This window comes from Stegostoma tigrinum, chromosome 37, assembly GCF_030684315.1.
Source record: "Stegostoma tigrinum isolate sSteTig4 chromosome 37, sSteTig4.hap1, whole genome shotgun sequence".
NCBI lineage: Eukaryota > Metazoa > Chordata > Chondrichthyes > Orectolobiformes > Stegostomatidae > Stegostoma > Stegostoma tigrinum.
In genome coordinates this window covers 7650156-7671437 of record NC_081390.1, presented here as the reverse complement: position 1 = coordinate 7671437, position 21282 = coordinate 7650156, and the positions used below count along the sequence as shown (strand labels likewise).

Genomic DNA, 21282 nt, shown 5'->3' with positions numbered 1-21282 from the left:
TAAATGTAGTCAATGGATGAAAGGTTGGCTCGCGTGTTGGACATCATGCCAGTGGTGCCATGTTGAAGTTCCAGCTGATGCCCTCTAACCTGGTGCGGCTGAACATGTGTACAGCAGCAGAAAGAACACCACACCAGCAGCATTAAAAGGAATAAAGAGAAAAGCAGGTGGAGGAGGTACATGGTTCTGCTGGAACTGCAGTCTTCTGCAAGTACAGGATACCCGTGATTGCAAGCAGCTAGTGAGTGCTGTATGTCTGCCAATGAATGGAACTGGAAGGAAATGGAGTCCCACAATGTTGCAAAGGGTCACCTTGTATTAAAAAGCTTCTCCAGCATTATTGCCAATGGATAGAATGGTGAAAAATAATGCAATCATAGAAGAATTTAAACCCACTCCTTGCATGTCATCACAATCTGTGCACACAAACCTCTCAGATGGATCGAATTCATACATTTTACTGCGGATAGATCTTCTGCCAGAGATATCACACATCAGCAAAGTACAGCTATGCTAGCAATGCTGCTGAGACATTTAGCAGTGTGACACAGAAGTTGAATATGAAAAATTAAAAGCAACAAGCTACATTTTACACACATTCCTCGATCAAGTAGTGTGCAGTTATCCAGCTATGCACAGCGAAGGTGAGAAATTGTTTCATTGATTATGTATCTCAGTTTATTCAATTTTGTGCAGGTCATGCAAGTCTAGCTTTTCAGGAGATTCAGCATGCAGGGAGAACTGTTAGTAAAGATGGTCAAGTCACTGCTCAAATGAAAGCTCAATTTAATCTGCTCATAATGAAGACAGCACCCCTCAATAGCTAGCATCCTGAAAGAGGAATACTTTTGACTGATTCTGATTGTTATTTAAAAGTTTTACTTTTTCCAGTGACAGAAAATGAGGACAGCGTGGTATGTTCTATTAATCCAGGCCAGCAATTGCAGGCTATGAAAAAAAAGGATTATATTTAAGCAGTCATAAAAATGTGGTACAATGGCTATTATTATATATGGTAATGTACAATTTACTCGTTGGCATTAAATAGACTGCAACATATATAATAGACAGTTGTACAATAAACAATTGATTTATTTTTTGAATTAGTGAACCATAATCAGTGAAAAACAAGAATAAAATATACTACTTAAAAAGGTCTTCAATTTTTACAGAACATTATTAATGTTAGAAAGCAATTCTTTTTAACACTATAATTTCTGAACTCAAGGCAATCATGCACTGGTTTTCTAACATAATGAAATACAAGGAGGAGCCACCATATTCATTAGGAGTCTGCTGGGTAAGTGTGAAAGCTAAAATGCAGAGACAATTTATTTAATGTGCTGCACAGAAAAAATGCCAGAGAGAGAGGGAGGGAGAAAGAAAGAAAGAAAGAACGAAAGAACGAAAGAACGAAAGAAAGAAAGAACGAAAGGAGAACACGTGCAAGTCCAACCTTTATAAAAACAAGCAAAGCTCTGGCATTTTCTGCAGATGAAATTTATTCAGGGAGAATACCACTCAAAGTTCAAGTACTATATGGATATAAAAGATTAAACATCAGACTGGGAATGCACAGGACGTCTAAGAAAAAAACATGCTATGCTAAATAAAGGAGCCTCTGGGATGAGAAGCCCTGAGCTTCAAAACTGGATGGTTCAAAAATAGCACATAAGGCTTACTATTTTTATTTAAAGATATTATTGGCATGCAGTTTATATTTGTATTATGTTTGAAACTATAATTGTAATCTTAAGAAATTACCTTTACAGATGAGAATTCAGATTGCACACACTGCAGTACTGCACATACCTGATCGAGAACAATACAGTACCTTGCATACCTGCAGGACCAAAATCTTGCCTGGTAAGGAATATAGCATGGTCGTGATATTCGGAGTGTCCTGGGTCGGAGCGCTGTTGAGTGTGAGCCCATCGGCAAACTTGTTCTAAACTTCGTGAAGGATTCCCACGCTCTATTAAACTAATAGACTGTAAAGTGAAGAGAGATTAGTTATAATAGTTCCGTATTACTCCAAACAAAGCTCCCATTTCATTTTTTTTTCCAGGACTTACAAACCTGTGCATTTTTAAATTGGTGTACGGCTGTATTGAGACACACAACTTGTAAATAACTTTTACTTCCAGGAGACACTTCCTGTAGCTGGCCTGCTCAAGTGTAAAACTCTTTACTGGTATTTTCCTTGGGGAAGTGTATGATAATGTGAAGTGAAATCCACATTCTGCTTCCCTCTCTATCTTGCTCTAACCACAGCTGCTGAGGCCATGTGGCGCAATTTCAGTTGCTGTCATGCCCAAGATCAGCAAATTCAGCACATATCTGAAATCTTTTATTTGCATCATTTAGCACAAAATGCAAATATTGACAATGCAGTTAACCTATGACGTCTGTAAATAGCCTTTAAACTGTTGGTTTCACTTAATTAACACTTGAGTTTAGAATATGGAGAATATTAATCCATGTTCAAAATATGACAAAGTTTTTAAGGTGAGGAAGTAAACCCCTTAACCTAACTGAAGTGTACAGACTGTGTCTTTTTCTGTGTTTTTGATTGTGGGCCGAAATGGGAAAAAGGCTGTTGAAAATGAAGCACTGTGGAAAGGATTGTTGCAATTTTAATGAGCTAGTTACTGAAACTCATTGTGAATGGACTTTACAATGCTGCTTTGATCAAGCAATAGGGATGGATGTTTGTAGATGGGCTGGCACCAAGGGTGTGTGAGGAGTGAGAATGGGCTGCGGACTGGTTTGTGGGGTTGTGACCACCTGTGGATGCTCAAGGCTATCAGCCTGGAAACAACTGTTCGGCTTCTGGGTAAGTGAATAGCTTGTGGGTGTGAGTGATATAGGCAGGTGCCTTCAGGCTGCGGCAAGAAACAGATGATGCGTCTTTCTCTCCTAGAAAATAACTGAAGCTTCAAAAAAGCCAGATTATTTTCCCTCTCACTACTTGCTGCGAGCTGTTGCTTCAACCAGTATCTAACACACTTTACAGTTAGTGTAACAACTGCCTGTGCCGGCAACAAAGAAGGGAAAAGAACTTGGAGCAAGAGAATCATACGGAACAGAAACAGATCCTTCGGCCCAACTCAGTTTGCCAACCACGTCTCCCATGCTAAACTAGTCCCGCTTGCCTGAATTTGGACCATATCCCTCAAAATCTTCCCTATTCATGTGCATTTCCGAATGTCTTTTAAACATTGAAACGGCACCTGCAACTACCACTACCTCTGTAGATTTACTCAGTGGTCGGGGCATGGAATGCATTGCCAGAGAGGGTACTGGAGTTGGCCTCATTAGGGGCATTCAAGCAGCTATTAGATAGGCACATGGATGATAGTATAAGGTAGGTGTGGAGGTTAGATAAACCTTCGGATTAGGGTTAAAGCTCGGCACAACATCGTAGGCCGAAGGGCCTGTACTGTTCTATGTTCTAGGTTCATTCCACACACAAACCATCGTGTGTGAAAAGGTTTCCCCTCGGGTCCCTTTTAAATCTTTCTCCTGTCACCTTAAAAATATGCCCTCTAGAACAGAGAATTCTGACAAGCAAAAAGGATCATCTCAGAACTCTGATCTGGGCTCATTGAACTGCTTCCCCAGTTTTCATTTCTCCTTCACAGTGGCATCAATGTTTTATTGCCTGTCCTTACATGTAAGGTGAGTTTATACGTTGACAGTTCATAATTGTTTATCAGTGATTACAGTCTACCTGTTTGTAATAAATCTTTGCACTTGCAAAATACAGAAACCTTGACTGTGTTTTGTGTTAGCCTGGCAGATATTTCAGCGATTTGCTACAATTAGAATTGCAAAGGAAAGGAGAAGGAAGGCAAAAAAGACAGAACATGGATATGAGCTTAAAATGATATAGTTGGAAAAGGAGACATCAGATATTGATGCAGGCTTTGACGGGGGGAATCTGTGTCATCACTTAAAGGAAAACAATATGGATGCATTCTACATATTAACTGAGAAAATAGCGAGACAATTGAATTTGGCAAAAGACGAATGGATACTTCTCAGGCAGGTTAAGTTGACAAGTTAAGCACTGGAAGTTTAACCTTCACTGTTAGAGAAGGTTTCTCAGGATCATGATGCTGTTAAAATAAAACTGGCTATATGAGTTAGTGCCTAAGGCATATAGGCAAAGGTTTCAGAACTTAAGAAAATGGGCTGGACACTGAATCAGACAGCATTAAGACATTCTGACAGGTGGATATGAACATTAGAAGTTGAAACCACTCATGGAGTCCTCAGAGAGATTACACTCTTTGAGGAATTTAAAAACTCACTACCTTCTATAAGAAGAACTCATATTGGGGAACAAAGGATTCCAACTGCTAGACAAACAGCAATAATGGCTGATGATTATGAGCTGATCCATAACAACGAACCTTGTCTCAGTCAAGTGACAGTAGATTGTGTATGGCTATTAGAGAAAACAAAAGCAGGATATTAGTATGTACTTACAAATATAGAATTGACAACCTGATTTCCAGAAGGAACTCGTTTAAGGACCATGACAGCTAAGGTAACGGTGGAAACGTTAACTCAGTTTCTTTTACTCATAATGGACTCAGATTGAGAAACAATCTGATCAGAGTTTTAACTTCATATCTAGAGTTTTCCAGGAAATCATTAACTATTTTATCCTCAAGCTGCTAAAGATGTATCACCTGCAAATGCAAGGTGCTGTGCAGAGGTACTGTGAGTCTCTCAAAATCATGACTAAGGCATACTGTCATGAATAGCTACAGGACTGGAAAAAAAAGTATATTTCTTACTATTTACTATCAGAGATTCACCAAATTAATTTACTGAGTTGCGTCAATTTAACTTGGTATTTGGCCATGAGGTTAGCGGTCCATTATAATTGATGAGGGAAAATCAAAGAGATGAATCATCAATGATTGATTATGTGTCCTTATTTCTAGAGGGCTTTCAGGAGAGAATTCCAGAGTTTAGGACCTGGGAAGGTAAAAGCATGGCCACTATTGTGGAACAATTAAAACCAAGAATTGTAGGATTGCAGAGATCTCAGAGGCTTGTACACCAAGAGAGTTTACAGAGATAGGGATAGACAAAGACATTGAGAGATCTGAAAAATAGTTATCAAGAGGTAATGCAGAGTGCAATTCAGTGTTTGATTTTAAAGCCTAAAGATTGCACGGTGCATCGAAAGTTAAGAAAGGATAAACATTAACGTCAAACACAGAATGTCAAAGTGTGGAAAAGGAAGGTAAAATTCTGGAGTCATGCTAGAAATGATTCAAGTGGTTTAGGGAATGAGTGGGTGAGAGAGAGGAGGGAATGAAGAGGGAAGAGACTGTAAGACGGAGGGAGGAAGACAATGGTTAGAGAGAGAATAAGTAGATATAGAGATGGGAAGAGTTAGATGGGCAGGATAGGCAGAAAGGAAAAGAGATGCGAGAGGTGAAAGGAGGAGGAGGAAGAAACAGAGAGGAAGAGACAGGAGAAATGAAAAGGGGGAGAATCAAGGGCAGCAAAAGCTTGTTCAATGGAAGTGTCTGCTGATTGGCTCAGAAAACTAGAACGTTCTCATGGGAAGTACTAGTACTGCGCTGAGGTGGCAGCTGTATTTATCAATGTCACTGCCATTTTGGATAATATTCAACTACGACAAATTTTTAAAAAGCAAACTTAGGGTTAACTACATTTTTTTTTGATCTACCTCATGTTATCTCACATGTGAGATTCAGAAACTTGTGGGTTCAGGTCCCATTCTAGAGACTCAAGCACATCTTCCAGGCAAAAATGAAGGAGCTAATAGAATTCTCGGTTTCTAAAAAATAAGTAGGAAGAAATAAGAAATGAGATTTTTATAAATGTGTGGGTTTTAGTGGAAATTTGTTCATAATATTAGCACTGTAGTTGTGAAGGGAGATTGAAGAACAGAAACTCCAGGCAAGCAGCAGTGAACTTGAGCAGTGGGAATGGTGAACTTCATTTGTAAGATGTAACATAAGCATTCTGCACAAATCTTTCCCATTCACAACAAGGTAATATTTGCTTTTTTTTCTATGCTTCTCCTTATCTATTAACCCCTTTATATGTTTAAACTTCTTTGTATTCCTTTGCCTGGCTAACTTCTGAAGATATAAACGCATGCCAAAATGCTTGATTTCATATCTCAGTCAAAGTTGGTTAGTCTTCACATAAACATGGCCACAACTAGGATCGACTGGGATGGATGAAGTCAGAAGTCACACAACACCAGGTTATAGTCCAACAGACTTATTTGAAATCACAAGCTTTTGGAGCATAGGCACAAATAAATCTGTTGGACTATAACGTGGTGTTGTGTGACTTCTGACTTCACACAATCAGACCGAGGGGTTAAGTACTGAGACAAAAATATAACTGAGGATGACTCAGGTCTCGACACACAAACTGAAGAATCGTCTTGTGCCTGATCCATGAGATGACATTGCATGATGACCCATGATGGGATTGATTTTCTTTTGCATTTCAAATACTTCACAATCTGTTCTAATTAAAAGCAAAACAAGAATCGTGCAGTATTTCATAAATGCAAATTGATTTGTGCCATATAATCGAAGTGACTAGGTAACAGCCTATTCCAGACATCCTGAATTAAGTAAGTATTTTACTTGTTGTTTGTTTCACTCAGTTGTGTTAAAGGGACTGATCACTGTCAGCATTTCTGACAGATTAATTGCGTCTGACTCTAACACTGTACCCAGCACTATTTGTTACGTCTGTACACATTAGAATTAGGTACACTGACATTTTTGCTGTAGAGATGGCAACATTTGTTTGCTGGTCTTTTCTGCTTTGGCAGCTGAGTGATCTATAGGTACAACACTGCTATGGATTTGTAGAAGTATGTGTCAGGCAAACAAAAAAACATGTTTTCCTCTTCCGAGAGACAGAAGTTATCTGCAGGCAAAGCATCTTCAATGGCTAAATTTAGAGCCTAAATGAATGCACCAATTTATGGCCTTAATTAATTATCAATGAAGGTTGATGGATTTATATGAGATTTTCTTAAGGTTTATCACAGACTTATGAGATACAAGTAAGTGATAATGGGAACTGCAGATGCTGGAGAATCCAAGATAACGAAATGTGAGGCTGGATGAACACAGCAGGCCCAGCAGCATCTCAGGAGCACAAAAGCTGACGTTTCGGGCCGAGACCCTTCATCAGAGAGGAGGATGGGGAGAGGGTTCTGGAATAAATAGGGAGAGAGGGAGAGGCGGACCGAAGATGGAGAGAAAAGAAGATAGGTGGAGAGGAGAGTATAGGTGGGGAGGTAGGGAGGGGATAGGTCAGTCCAGGGAAGACGGACAGGTCAAGGAGGTGGGATGAGGTTAGTAGGTAGGAGATGGAGGTGCGGCTTGGGGTGGGAGGAAGGGATGAGTGAGAGGAAGAACAGGTTAGGGAGGCAGAGACAGGCTGGACTGGTTTTGGGATGCAGTGGGTGGGGCGGAGGGGGAAGAGCTGGGCTGGTTGTGTGGGGCAGTGGGGGGAGGGGACGAACTGGGCTGGTTTTGGGATGCGGTGGTGCCTCTGTTCACAAGTGTAGAAAAATGCAAAACAGGGAAATAATTTTATACTTGCATTCACTTGTAGCATTAAGAGTAACAAATGGAAAAAATAATCTTCCTGCATTAAGAATATACTTCAAAGTCCTTTGGATTGGACATTGCTGTTTATATTGAAATAGCAGCTGCATATTAAAAATGGTTCACTGGTTGTGAAGCAGTTTTGAACTTTCCGAGAAGTGTGATGCAGTGCAACGTAAATGCAAAATTTCATACACTATCAATATGGCCTATAACCTTTAATCTAATTATCTGCTGATTCAGAAAATTGGACATAAAAACAGGAGATGCTAGAAAAGCTCACAGAGGTATCTGTTAATAATAAATAGACAGAATAATGTCCACCTGCAGTTTATAATTGTATAATACGGAAATCTATTAGATGGTTGTTATTCAGCCATGCTAATGGGACGGCTCATTGGTTAACACTGCTTCCTCATAGCACAGGGGCCAAGATTTGGTTCTACACTGGGGAGACTCTGCACGGAGTTTGCACATTATCCCTGTGTCTGTGTGGGTTTCCTCCGGGTGCTCCAACTTCCTGTCACAGTCCAAAGATGTGCAAGTTACAGGGATTGGCCATGTTAAATTGTCCATTGCGTCCAGGGATGTGTAAACTAGGTGGATTGGGCATTGAAAATTCAGGGCTACAGCAATAGGGTTGGGAGAAGGTATGGACTCAATGGACCAAACGGCCTGCTTCCAAACTGTAGGGATTCTGCGAAAATTTTGAGAGAGAAGGCAAAGAGAGGCAGAGAAAGAGTTGGAGGAGGGGGCACCAGCAGTTCACTGATCTAACTAGTCTTATGGACCCATTCCTAAAGTATATTCTTGTCCACAAACATAACAGAACATGAATTAGAGGGGTTTTGGGAAAAGGAGGAAGGTGGTGGGAAATGAAACATCTTTATTGGCAGCTTTCTTTCAGTCTGGTAGTGACTTCTATCATTTCATTATTAATGAAAAACCTGACCACTCTGTTCAATCCCATTCAAAACATTTCAAATAATTTGCCGCAGAAAGCACATTTAGATTTGGAGATATCTGAAGAATTGGCTTTGATTTTCAAACATGAGATCAGTTTTTCAGAAATGCACTGGCAGCAACCAATCATTTTACTGTTAGTCAAAGTAACATTTTTTTCTCCTATCCGGAAAATATTCTGAATCAAGGCAAACAAACAATGACATCCAAATATTCACTGAAAATATATTGGAGTGTGAATCACAAGCATCTATGAGAGACAATTTCCACCTTGGTCAATATAACTAACACTAAACTTGCTTGTTACTTCAGGGAAAAAAATATTCTACATACTGAGACAGATAGACAGGATAACTTACTTAACACACCAGGACAGTAAACACAACATTGCTGAACATGGCTCTCTATCTTCTTTATCTATAGAAGATGCCACTAATAACTGACTAAGCTCAATGATTTATTGAGAAATCAGTAAAGTTTCCCCTGCATGGGCAGAATTTTTAAAAAAATCATTCTTGAGATGTGAGGATTGCTGGCACGTCCAGCGATTACCACCTATCGGGGTTTAAGGGGAACTTGAAGATGGAGGTATCCTGATGCATCTGCTGTCCATGTCCTTCTAGGTGCAGAGGTAAGGATTTGGAACATGCTGACAACAAAGCAACAGTGCATCTGCAGTGATAACATCATTACCACTACTTGCTGATCATGGTGAATTAAAAGCAACATGCTTCACATCCTAAAGGAGGGTCCAGGACTGAAAGGCCGACTTTCCTGCTCTTTTGGTGCTGCCTGGCCTGCTGTGTTCCTCCAGCTCCACAAAGTATTGACTCTGACTCCAGCATCTGCAGTTCTTGCTATCTCCTTGCTTAGCAAACATCTGCTCATTGGTGTTCAGTTTGGATTCTACCAGGGTCACTCAGCTCCTGACCTCATTACATCCTTGGTTCAAACATGGACAAAAGAACTGAATTTTACAGGTGTGGCGAGAATGACTGACCAAGGCATCGAGGCTATATTAGATCAAGTGCAGCATCAAAGAACTCTAACAAAACTGGAATCAATGGAATTAGAGAGTAAACCCTGCGCTAGTTGGAGTCATACCTGGCACAAAAGAAGATGATTGCAGTTATTGGACATCAGTCATCACAACTTCAGGATCTCTATAAGTGCCCTTCAGGGGAACGTCCGAGGCCCAAACATCTTGAGCAGCTTCATGAAATGATCTCCCTCCAAAAGGTCAGAAGTGGGATCTTCACTGATGTTTGCATAATGTTCAGCATCATTCACAACTCCTTAGATACAGAAGCACTGCACATTCAAACACAGCAAGGCCTGGACATCTCTCTACCCAGATTTGGACTGACAATCGGCAAGTCACATTTGCGCCACATAAATGCCAGGTAATAGTCATCTTCATCAAAAGAGAATCTGTCCATCGCCATTGACATTCAATGGCATTACTATCATGAAGGGCCCCACTATCAACATGAACCAAAAACTGAAGTAGATTAACTGTTTAAGCACTGCGATTAGAAGAGCAGGTCAGAAGCTATGAATACTCCAGCAGGCAACTCACTTCTCTTGCTCCTTAGAGCCTGTCCACAATTACAAGGCACAGGACAGGAGTGTGATGGAATACTCCCCACTTAACTGGGTTAGCACGGCTCCAATAACACTCAGCAAGCTTGACACTACCCTGGATAAAGCAGCCCACTTGACGGGAATCACACCCACAAGCATTCACTCCCTCCACCACCAACAGACAGCAGCAATGTGTACCATCTACAAGAGTCGCTGCAGAAATTCACCTAGGATCCTTACATTGCATCTTCCAAATCCACAACCACTATCAGCTAGAAGGACGAGGGCAGCAGACACATTGGGAACCCATCACCTGCAAGTTCCCCTCCAAGCTGCTCACCGTCCTGACTTGGAAATACATCACCATTCCTTCAAACTCCTGCGAACCCCTCCCTAATAGCATCATGGGTGTACCTACATTGAATGTACTACAGCAGTTCTACAAGGCAGCTCACCACCACATTCTCAAGGATAAATTAGGAATGAGCAATAAATGTGGCCCAGCCAGCAACATCCATATCCAACGAATGAAATAAAAATAAAATTGCCTCAATGATAATGCTCTTGGATGTCCAGAGGAGATAGCCAAACTCTCTTTAGTTAGACATGGTCATTGTTGGCACAACTGTCACCTTTCAGCTCAAACTTTTATATTGTCTAGATTTTGTTGCATGCAGGCACAGACTGCTTCGGTACCTGAGGAGTTGCGAATGGCACGGAATACTGTGCAAGCGTCAATTTTTAATCCTATGTTTGAGGGAAGGTCATTTATAAAATAACTGAATATGATCAATAGGACAATAACCTGAAGCTGATTTGCAGGACTATCTTGGGTCAGAGATGAGGGGCTTCAACATGCAACTATCTTCCTTAATGCTTAGTATTTCCCTAACCAGTAAATTTTCCCAATCCTACTGACTTCAATTTTGCTGGGGTTTCTTGATAACATGCAGTCAAATGCTGAGGAATCAGAACTACAAGAATACAGAAGGCATGGCTAGTAAGTTTGTGGATGACACCAAAATTGGTGGCATAGTAGACAGTGAAGAAGGTTTTCTACAATTACAAAGGGACCTTGATCAAATGGATCAATGGGCTGAAAAATGGTAGATGGAATTCAATCTGGATAAATGCATTTTGGTACAACAAACAGGGTTAGGGCTTATACAATTAATGGTAGGGCCTTGGGTAGTGGTGTGGAACAGAGGAACCTAGGGGTGCAGGTACATAATTCTTTGAAGTTTGCATCACATATAGACAGAGTGGTTAAGAAGACATTTAGCAAACTTGCCTGCATTGCTCAGACCTTTAAGTATAGGAATTGGGAGATTGTAGAGGACAGTCTCTGATGATGCCTCTTCTGAAGTTCTGCGTGCAGTTCTGGTTGCCCTGTTGTAGGAAGGATTTTATGAAGCTGGAGAGGGTTCAGAAAAGATTTACCAGGATGTTGCCATGAATGGGGGGTTTGAGATATAAAAAAGTAGACTGGAAAGGCTGGGACTTTTTCCCTGGAGTGTAGGAGGTTGAGGGGTGACCTTACTGAGGTCTATAAAACAATGACGGGTATACATAAAATTAATGGCAGTTGGTATTTCCCTAGAATGGGGGATTTCAGGATTAGGGGGCATATTTTCAAGGTGAGAGGAGAGATTTAAAAAAACATAAAGGGCAGGCAAAATTTTTACACAGCGGGTAGTTCACTTGTGGAATGAACTTAATGAGGAAGAGGTGAAAATGGGTGCAATTACAACATTTAAAAGACATTTGAATAAGTACATGAATAGGAAACATTTGGAGGGATATGGGCCAAGAGCAGGCAAGTGGGACTAGTTTAGTTTGCGATTATGTTCAGCATGGACTGGTTGGACTGAAAGGGTCTGTTTTGTGTGCCATATGACTATGACTCTATAGGTTTGCCCCTAAGTACATAAGCCACTTGCCATTCTTATAAAAGAGCATCATGAAGAGGCAACTCTTTCAGCCTGCAGTATTTCACCAGTAACAGATTACATTTACAAAACTATCAGAGCTCTGATATGCAATCTCAAGATCAGGCTGTATTCTCTTGGTTGCTGGTGTATGAGAATTCTTGAGTAAACGTGAATGAGGCGATAGATGTTACAGTGCACTCTTGTATCGTCGTCACAATTCATTTTGGCATTCAGCAATTTTGAAGTCAAGTGGAAAAACTAATCCCTACATGCTAAAACTTTGGTTGGAATAAAAACCACTTGTCCAGCAATTAAACAAAGCAGCTAAATCAGATCCGTGAAAAGGAACACTCAATGGTGTGCACACTTACTTGCAGAAAGCTTAAATTCCTTAAACTGTATGGGATTACTTTATGAGAGAGGTGATGGCCTTGTATGTCAGAAATGTGTCTAATAACCCTTGCACTTAGAATCATAAGAATCACTACAGCGTGAAAGTAGACCATTCAGCCCAATGAGTCCATGCTGACCTCTGAAGAGCATCCCACCCAGATCCACTGCACTACCGTATTCTCTGTAACCCTGCATTTCTCAATGGCAAACCCCTGCGTATGTGCGCAAGCGCGCACGCACACACGATTAGCAATTTAGCACAGCCAATCCACCGAACCTCCCCATCTTTGGACTGTGGGAGGACAGACACGGGGGCAATGTGCAAACTTCAGATAGTTGCCCAAGAGCGGAAGTGAACCCAGTCCCTGGCGTTGTGAGGTAGCAGTACTAACCACTGTGCCACCTTGCTGCCCATAGGCTTTAAATTCTATAAACTGCTTTAATTTGAGGGCCTGGTTTGCTCTAAATAATACAGAATATTTTAATTTATGGCAACTTCTCAAATAGCAACCACAAAGAACATAACTTAAGAACTTGTCTTTAGGGGAAAATTTTGAAATAAGTCAAATGAGATCACACAGCACAGGTTCTAAGTACATACTAAATTATTCATGAATTACTATAACATTAAAGGTTTAGGATAGAAAATGAACAGCTCTTTACACTGCTTTCATTATTGAATGTTGATGTATTGGTCACAGGTTATCAAGCAAAAAGTCCAGTGAATAAACATGGGTATCTAACGATCACTAGATCCTCAAAGCTCACCACCCTAGCCAGTACAAGATAAACAAATTCTTTCAGGAAATGTGAAATATTTGTACTTCAAAGGTAATGGTCAGGTAGTCTATCTGAAGCAGGGCGCTGAATGAGGAGATAATGTGTCACTTCATAGGATGACAAACCAGAGTGCTGATGACCAAATTAGAAAATTTGTCTGAGAATGAGGAACAGAATATACAGGAATGGAGGGTGGGGCCGGGGAAGGGAGCTAACAGTGCTATAGGTTTTTAGCACATTTTGTTTAGGTTCAATTTCCAATAAATTTATGCATAACTTTTAATTTGGCAGTCAACAAACAATGGACAAATTCCATTACCCATCAGTACATACAGAAGATAATATCTTAACACATGTTCAGATTTAGGAAGATGGGCAGTAAGGTTAAATAAGCAAATCAACAACAGAAATCACGGAAAGTTACCAATGTAAAGTCCCTTAATCCAAGGCTGAAGAACAATGATATGTGAGAAGTGGCTGGATATTGAAAAGTCTTTTCTGAAATAACCATTGTGTATTACTGAAAACATTACTAACCATTGTATGCAAATAACTTGTGCATAATTGTATTTTTCATACAAAGATCTATTTATATCTAAGAAACAAAAATTCCAACCCTAAACAGACACTTGCATAATCGGTTATAGCTATATTAGGCAGCTATACTATCAATTCTCATTGCAACAAAACCATTTTCACCTACTGGCAACATTAAGGTGGAAACATTATAAATCTCAGAAAAGACAATGGTGCAAGGCGATATCTCAGGATGACACAGTCACTCACCCAAAGTATGCAAGTGTGACTCAAGCACAATGCCAAGAGTGAAAAGTTTGCAGTGTTTTGTAAAAGGTTCTCTTTCCATTCCTGTGGAGGACACACAGCCTCACTAATGGGCACCGCAGTGCAGTTGGAACCAGGCACTATAAGTCAGGAGTGATTAGCTGCAAACCAATTATGCAACTACCTGTTAGAAACTGAAAGCACAGCGTAAGCACAGATACAGCCTGCTGTGGGAAAACCACTGAACCTTCTCCATTTCCTCCTGGAGTAGTGTCACAACATCCAATCAGTTCTCATATCTTTTCAATGAAGGCAGTTTATGTTTACACAGGAAAGGACATTATAAAGTTTAGAAAAGCTCTACATACCACGGAATAGTGAATGAATGCCAAGGCACAAAACACATACAGTTTCTTCCTTCAGTCACTAAGTGACTTGACTGAGATTATTACACGAACAGATATTTCATAAAGCACTGCATTCTATTCATTATTATTTATGTACTTTAATTTGAAATGGTGGATAATAGTCTAACAGGACTTGACAGGACAAACCCAGGAAACATGTTTCCTGATGAGCAGGGAGCCCAGAGCAGCCGAGGGATATGGGGTAGGTCCTTCAGGACTATAATGAGGAGGCATTTTTTCACTGAGATTGTGGTAAGCCTGTGGAATTCTCTACTACAGGAAGTCTATACATATATACATATAGATAAAGAAACCCTACAGTGCGCAAGGTGGCCATTCGGTCCATTGAATCCACACCAACCCTCCGAAGAGCATCCCACCCAGACCCAGCACCTGTCTGTGTAAAAATCTATGAAGGTGTAGAATTGGTTGATTGTCATCTTTCTATCTGCCAGAGATGATAGCAACACAATCTGGGAATGTTAAAGAGTTCAGAGTGGACCATGAGCTACACTTCTTTTGACAGCTGAGCTAGAATATTCTAGAAAAACAAAGTCTGCTGCATGTGCCTCACATGAAGTTCACCCTGTCTGTTGGGACAAGGCAACATCCATTGAATTTTGCTTGCAGAGTTAGTGTCTGCTTTGCAGCTTCTCAAACAACATCCTGTCATGATGGCAAATTCCTGCCCAGAGCTTGTGTTGCCATTTCCATCAACTGTTAGCTGGAGTTCCCACTTGTCGTCATTATAGAACATAGAACATTACAGCACAGTACAGGCCCTTTGGCCCTCGATGTCGTGCCGACCTGTCATACCGATCTGAAGCCCATCTAACCTACACTATTCCATGTACGTCCATATCATTGTCCAACGATGACTTAAATGTACTTAAAGTTGGCGAATCTAAAGGAAAACATTCAATGGACAAGACAACCAGGGTCTCCATGTAGTCAGAGATAACGGGGACTGCAGATGCTGGAGAATCCAAGACAACAAAGTGTGAAGCTGGATGAACACAGCAGGCCAAGCAGCATCCCAGGACCACAAAAGCTGATGTTTCGGGCCTAGACCCTTCATCAGAGAGGGGGATGGGGAGCGGGTTCTGAAATAAATAGGGAGAGAGGGGGAGGCGGACCGAAAATGGACAGAGGAGAAAATAGGTGGAGAGGAGAGTATAGGTAGTATTTGGTTACAGCACAATGTCAGCTGACGCAAGGAAAATGAAATATATACAAATATGAACATACAAATTAGGAGCAGAAGTAAATGATCAGAAGCAAATAATGCATAACTGAAACAGTCATTTTGTTTTGATTGAAAAGGGGATTTCCTTTACTCAGTAAGTGCTTTATTGGGGTAGCATCCTGCAAATCAAGCCCTGTTATTCCTGGAATCATCATAAAAATTACAGATTTTATAAAGTCCTCAAAGTTCCTCAATTTAGCTGATTTTCACACCCAAGTTCATAGAAAGCACATTATGTAGAGGGCTTTTATATAAATGTTGACAGCATTATTGATTTGGGCTTCTCCACACCTGGTTAATCTACTGGCATGGACCATGTCCACAGCATCTTTGATCCTGTACTCAAGCCAGAGAAGCACCATCAAGCTTGGCATATTTTCCCTACTAAGATCGGCTTTATTTATGGCTGTGTATTTCCATGCAAAACTGACAACATAGACAAGTCGAGGTAGTGGCTTAGTGATAACATCACTAGGAGAATAATTTAGAACTTCAGATTAAGGTTCTGGGGGCATGGATTTGAATCCTACCACAGCAGACAGTGAAATGTGAATTCAATCAAAATCTGGAATAGCAGAAGAGCTAGCTCAAGAGCGACCATGTTGATTGTTGTTAAAAACTTACAGGTTCGCCAACGCCCTTTTTTAAGGAAGGAAATCAGTCAGTCTTACTGCTTTTAGCCTTCATGTGACTCCCGTGCTTGACTTTTAATTGGCCTCTGGTGAATTATGGGCAGGCAAAATATGCTGACCTAGCCAGTGATGCCCACATCTCAAGAACATATATAAAAAGAAAGAGACGGACGTTAATGAATGTTAGTGCAGGTGAAAGATGTCTGGGCTTTCTCTTTTACATGGAAATGTGAACCTTGGAAATAAACATCCGCGATCTGCCGGTCATTTTGTTGCTTCTTTCCTTGTCAGTTTTGTTAGTCAGAATATCCCCAATGTAGCTCTTTGTTTTTCTATAACCACAGCCCCAGAAAGTGCTGACTGCTACCAGCAGTGTTGTTGATGTGTCTGCTCAGAGGCAGAGACACAGCATCCTGTATCATAACTACAATGCTGCAGCTGTACAAAACTCTGGTGCGGCCGCACTTGGAGTATTGTGTACAGTTCTGGTCACCACATTATAAGAAGGATGTGGAAGCTTTGGAAAGGGTGCAGAGGAGATTTACTAGGATGTTGCCTGGTATGGAGGGAAAGTCTTACGAGGAAAGGCTGAGGGACTTGAGGTTGTTTTCATTAGAGAGAAGAAGGTTGAGAGGTGACTTAATTGAAACATATAAAATAATCAGAGGGTTAGATAGGGTGGATAGGGAGAGCCTTTTTCCTAGGATGGTGACGGCTAGCACGAGGGGGCATAGCTTTAAATTGAGGGGTGAAAGATATAGGACAGATGTCAGAGGTAGTTTCTTTACTCAGAGTAGTAAGGGAATGGAACGCTTTGCCTGCAACGGTAGTAGATTCGCCAACTTTAAGTACATTTAAGTCGTCATTGAACAAGCATATGGATGTACATGGAATAGTGTAGGTTAGAGGGGCTTCAGATTGGTATGACAGGTCGGCACAGCATCGAAGGCCGAAGGGCCTGTACTGTGCTGTAATGTTCTATGTTCTATGTACAATTCTCTTGACACTGATTCTGAGGGAGAACATGACACTGTCGATCCACAAGCCTTTGGAGCTGATCTTCTGTTTAAGTAACTAGTACAAAGTCATCCGCACACAGAAATTTACAAACAGGGTATATTACGCTTTTGTCTTGACTTTCAATCTTAATCAGTCCAGGAGTGATTGTTAGTGGAGGGACACTCCATTTTTATTGGCAGGGAAATCAGCAGTCAAGAAAACAGGGGGGAAAAAAGGCACACGGTAAGGCTAAGACACAACCTAGTTTCACCCACACTTGATTTCTAAACCATCAGAGGTGGAGTTGTTAGACTGAATGGTGCTGTGCATGTTTTCACTGACGGATTGAGAAAGACTGGGAAACAAGGGGGCATGGCTAGTGTTCTCTAGCATCAGTATAGGCCCAGTCCAACACACTTTCTCAAATGTTTTTGAGTGATTCATGGGATTTGGGTAGAATCGTGCTTGCTGGTCTCTGAATTATCCCTGAACCCGATGTACGAATGAGATCAACCTGACCACTGATATGTCTCTACTGAAGAAAAGCTGTGCCTCTTGCAAAGGCTTCCCCAGTGCCACTTAGGGTGAGATGCCCATGTTGTTTCAACCTCCTTTTCTCTTATATTGAGAGATTTTGGCATCATTCCTACCCTGTGGGTCAGAGCTTTCTATCCAGCACAGGAAATTGTGCTTGTGGAGCTATGGCAGGAGGTGGGACTTTCCATTCTCAGTTCAGCTGGCATTCCATTCTCTCCTTGTTCTTAGGCAAGACAATGGCTTTTCCAAACTGAGGGACTGAGGGCTGTGCATTAAGCTCATACTGAAATAACTCCATAGAGGCCAGTATCCTGTCACCAAGTTGCCCTATATTTACATATGAACAATCCTTGATTGCCTTTTCAGAGTCAGGTCTCAGAATGTCAGCATCTCTGACATCGCCCTTTTAGTCCATCAGTCAGAGCTCCCTGATTGGACCAGATTAACAGCCCCAATTGGGAAACTCACATTCTAGGAGATCCGCCTGGCTGACCTTGTTGCAATCACTACATTCCTCACCCTCTGAATCCATGGACATAGACGGGTCTTTTTTCTTGGAGAGCAATGCTGGCAGCGTGCAACATACAGGAACTGGCCTCTTGTGCCAGGAGTGCCTCAGTAGAATGTCACTCTCTTCTTCCACAGCAAAGGCATCGACTGGCAACATGTGTCATGTCCATCTCTGATTCTGTGGACTTGTCAATGCTTGATGGAGAGGGTGAATCCACGGATTAGGGCGGTCTTTCCAAATGTTTGGAGGGGCAGGGCACATTTTGCCCCCTCACCTTTTGCGAATTTGTGGCTTTCATATGGACCATGTGCTTGTTCAGGACCATATCTATCTGAACTTTATGTGTCACTAAATCTAACTTCGCGTTGATAGTGCCTCTTAACTATACAGGGCCATTTCCATGATTCTTGCACCAAACTTCATACCTTGTATCAAACCGTCTGTCACTTGATAAAGTCTTGCGTCTGGCATTGGCATTCCCGATGCCATTTCACAGTCCGCCCTGCCACCCCAGGTCCGGGACGATCAGACTTAACATGGTGTGGAATCTCCTAATCATCACCAACTCTGCTGCTGCTATCCCTGTAGTAGCATGTGGGGTGGTCCTATAATCAAATAAAAACCATGATAGCTTGGTATCTAGTGGGGCTCTGTTTCTTCAAGCCAGTCTTCAAAGTTCAAATTGCTCTCACTTTATCTTCTAACAGATGTAACCTGGTTTTGTTAACTCTTGTGGCCAAGTAGCTCACTTGCCAGACTACAGCACAAATTTTTCCCTTCTTAGGTGTACCCCCATCTTAGAAAAACACTTTAAGACTATATCCAAGTTCTCTAAGTGCTTCTTATTTGTTTTCCCTGTTAGTAGAACATCATCTAGGTAAATGGCAACCTGAGGTGGACCTTGCAAAATATTCTTCATTGTCAGCTGAAAAATTGAACAGGCTGATGATAACTGCGATTAGGTGTTTGTATATTGATACAAGCCGTCATGGGTATTAATTGTAGCATACTTCTGAGATTCCTTGTCTAAATACAATTGCAAGGAAGCATGGCTCATGTCCAGCTTCATGAAGGACAGCGCCCTTGCCAGCTTTGCAAACAAATCCTCTATCCAAAGGACTGGGTATTTGTCCAGCTGCAAACAGTGGTTTTATCATTTGTTTAAAATTCCCACAAAGGCAAATGGACCCATCAGACTTCAAAATCAGTACGACCAGTGTTGCCCATTCCACAAACTGGGCTGGTCTGAAAATCCCTATCCTTTCCAGCCTCCTGATTTCTGCCTCTACTTTTGTTTGTCAGGCAAATGGCACCGGGCGGGCCTTGCAGCATTGCCAAATTGCTTCCTGGTCAACATGTAAAGTGGCCGTGGCTCCTGTGATAGGCCCTAAACCTTCCTGGAAGACTTCCAGGTGTTCATTTAGGATTTCAGTTGGGCAGCCATTTTCTAAATGAGAAATGCCGTGCCAGTCTAGGTGAGTCTTTCTCAACCAGTTTTGCCTCATCAAGCTTAGGCCTTTTACCACAATCAGTGGTAACTGAATCAGCTGCTTCTCGTAAGAGGCCAAAACCAAAGTTATACCCATACTCTGCAAAGGTTCCCTGGTACAGGTTCTCAGCTTAGCTGAAGTCTTGTGCAGACTTAAGGGCTGGAGTGCATAATGACTTCTGTTAAAAACTGGTTCGGCAATCACTGATATGGCCAAACCAGTGTCATCCTCCATTAGAACCAGGTGACCTCTTAACCAGACGTTTATTTTGATTGGTTCCGGAGTTCAATGTTGCTAAGCAAAAACTGGTTCAAACCAGCTGTAGGTGGAGTTTCCACAGTGTGCATTCTCCTGGATACCAGTGCATAAGTTCTGTTACTTCATTTAGGTCTTTGCCGTATCAAGTCCACATACCGGCAGCAACTACAAAGGTTTGCCGGCCCGGATCCAGAAGAAAATTTTAAACTGTTTGGCCGAGGCTTGGCTTTGGTTGGGGGTTTTGCTGTGGGCTAACCTGGAGTCTCTATTCAGGACATTGATCCGAGTGAAGCCATGCAGTTGCCTTCGCTTCAGTGATGTTCCCCAAGCTCAGTTGGCCTGGCGAGGATGTCCACTTCACAACACACATGCTCCACTTGCTGCATTTTCCTAAGATAAAACCAGTTGGACTGCCTGTTTGAAGTCCATTTGGGCTTCAGCTAGTAGGCATTTTTGCATGGTTATGTCATTAATCCCGCATCTCATCCAGGATTAAAGCAAAGTCACATGCTTCTGTCAGTCATCTTAACCTACTCAAAAATCCCAATTTGGAATCCCCCAGCTCTCGAGTTGCCAAGTAAAAATAATAGAGTCTTAAAGTTAGAGAAGGCTTGGTGTGGTAACATTCCTTAACTGTGATCATCACTTCTTGAAAGGTTTTAGTATCTGGTGCTTCAGGCAAAGTTAAGCTCCTAATAACAAAAAAAAACCTTCAGCTCCACAGGCTGTCAAGAGAGCTACTCGTTGCTTTTCGTCTGCCACAAAGTTGTTGGCTCGGAAAAAATAATCCAATCTTTCCACATACTGGGTCCAGTCCTCAACAGCAGGATTTTCATTTCTGAAGAAGGGTCCAGATCCAAAACTTCAGCTTTCCAGCTCCTCTGATGCTGTCTGGCCTGCTGTGTTCATCCAGCTCTACACCTTGTTATCCTTGATTTTAGTACTGCTTCTTTGAAGTCAGCTATCAAAGTGGTAGTAACTCTGACATTCTTCTTTTTAATGTCAGCCAGGGCTCCCTCATTGGACCAGATTAACAGCCCCAATTATGGAACTCATAACTGAGCTGGCTGACTTCATTACAATCGCTACAATACATGAAAGATAAGCGAAGAAGATAATCAAGTGCCAACCCTG

The 21282-nt window shown here is 41.5% G+C and overlaps 1 protein-coding gene across 3 annotated transcripts in view; it reads right to left on the bottom strand.

Annotated features, from left to right (window-relative positions):
* Positions 1-21282, bottom strand: part of LOC125467530 (A disintegrin and metalloproteinase with thrombospondin motifs 3) — a 178850-nt gene that overhangs the window by 49719 nt on the left and 107849 nt on the right. For 2 of the 3 annotated variants that reach the window (XM_048563530.2, XM_048563528.2), the window contains exon 6: positions 1835-1991. In XM_048563530.2, the coding sequence (XP_048419487.2) occupies positions 1835-1991 (157 nt within the window). The remainder of the gene's footprint in view (positions 1-1834; positions 1992-21282) is intronic. The other variant, XM_048563529.2, reaches the window with a different exon arrangement.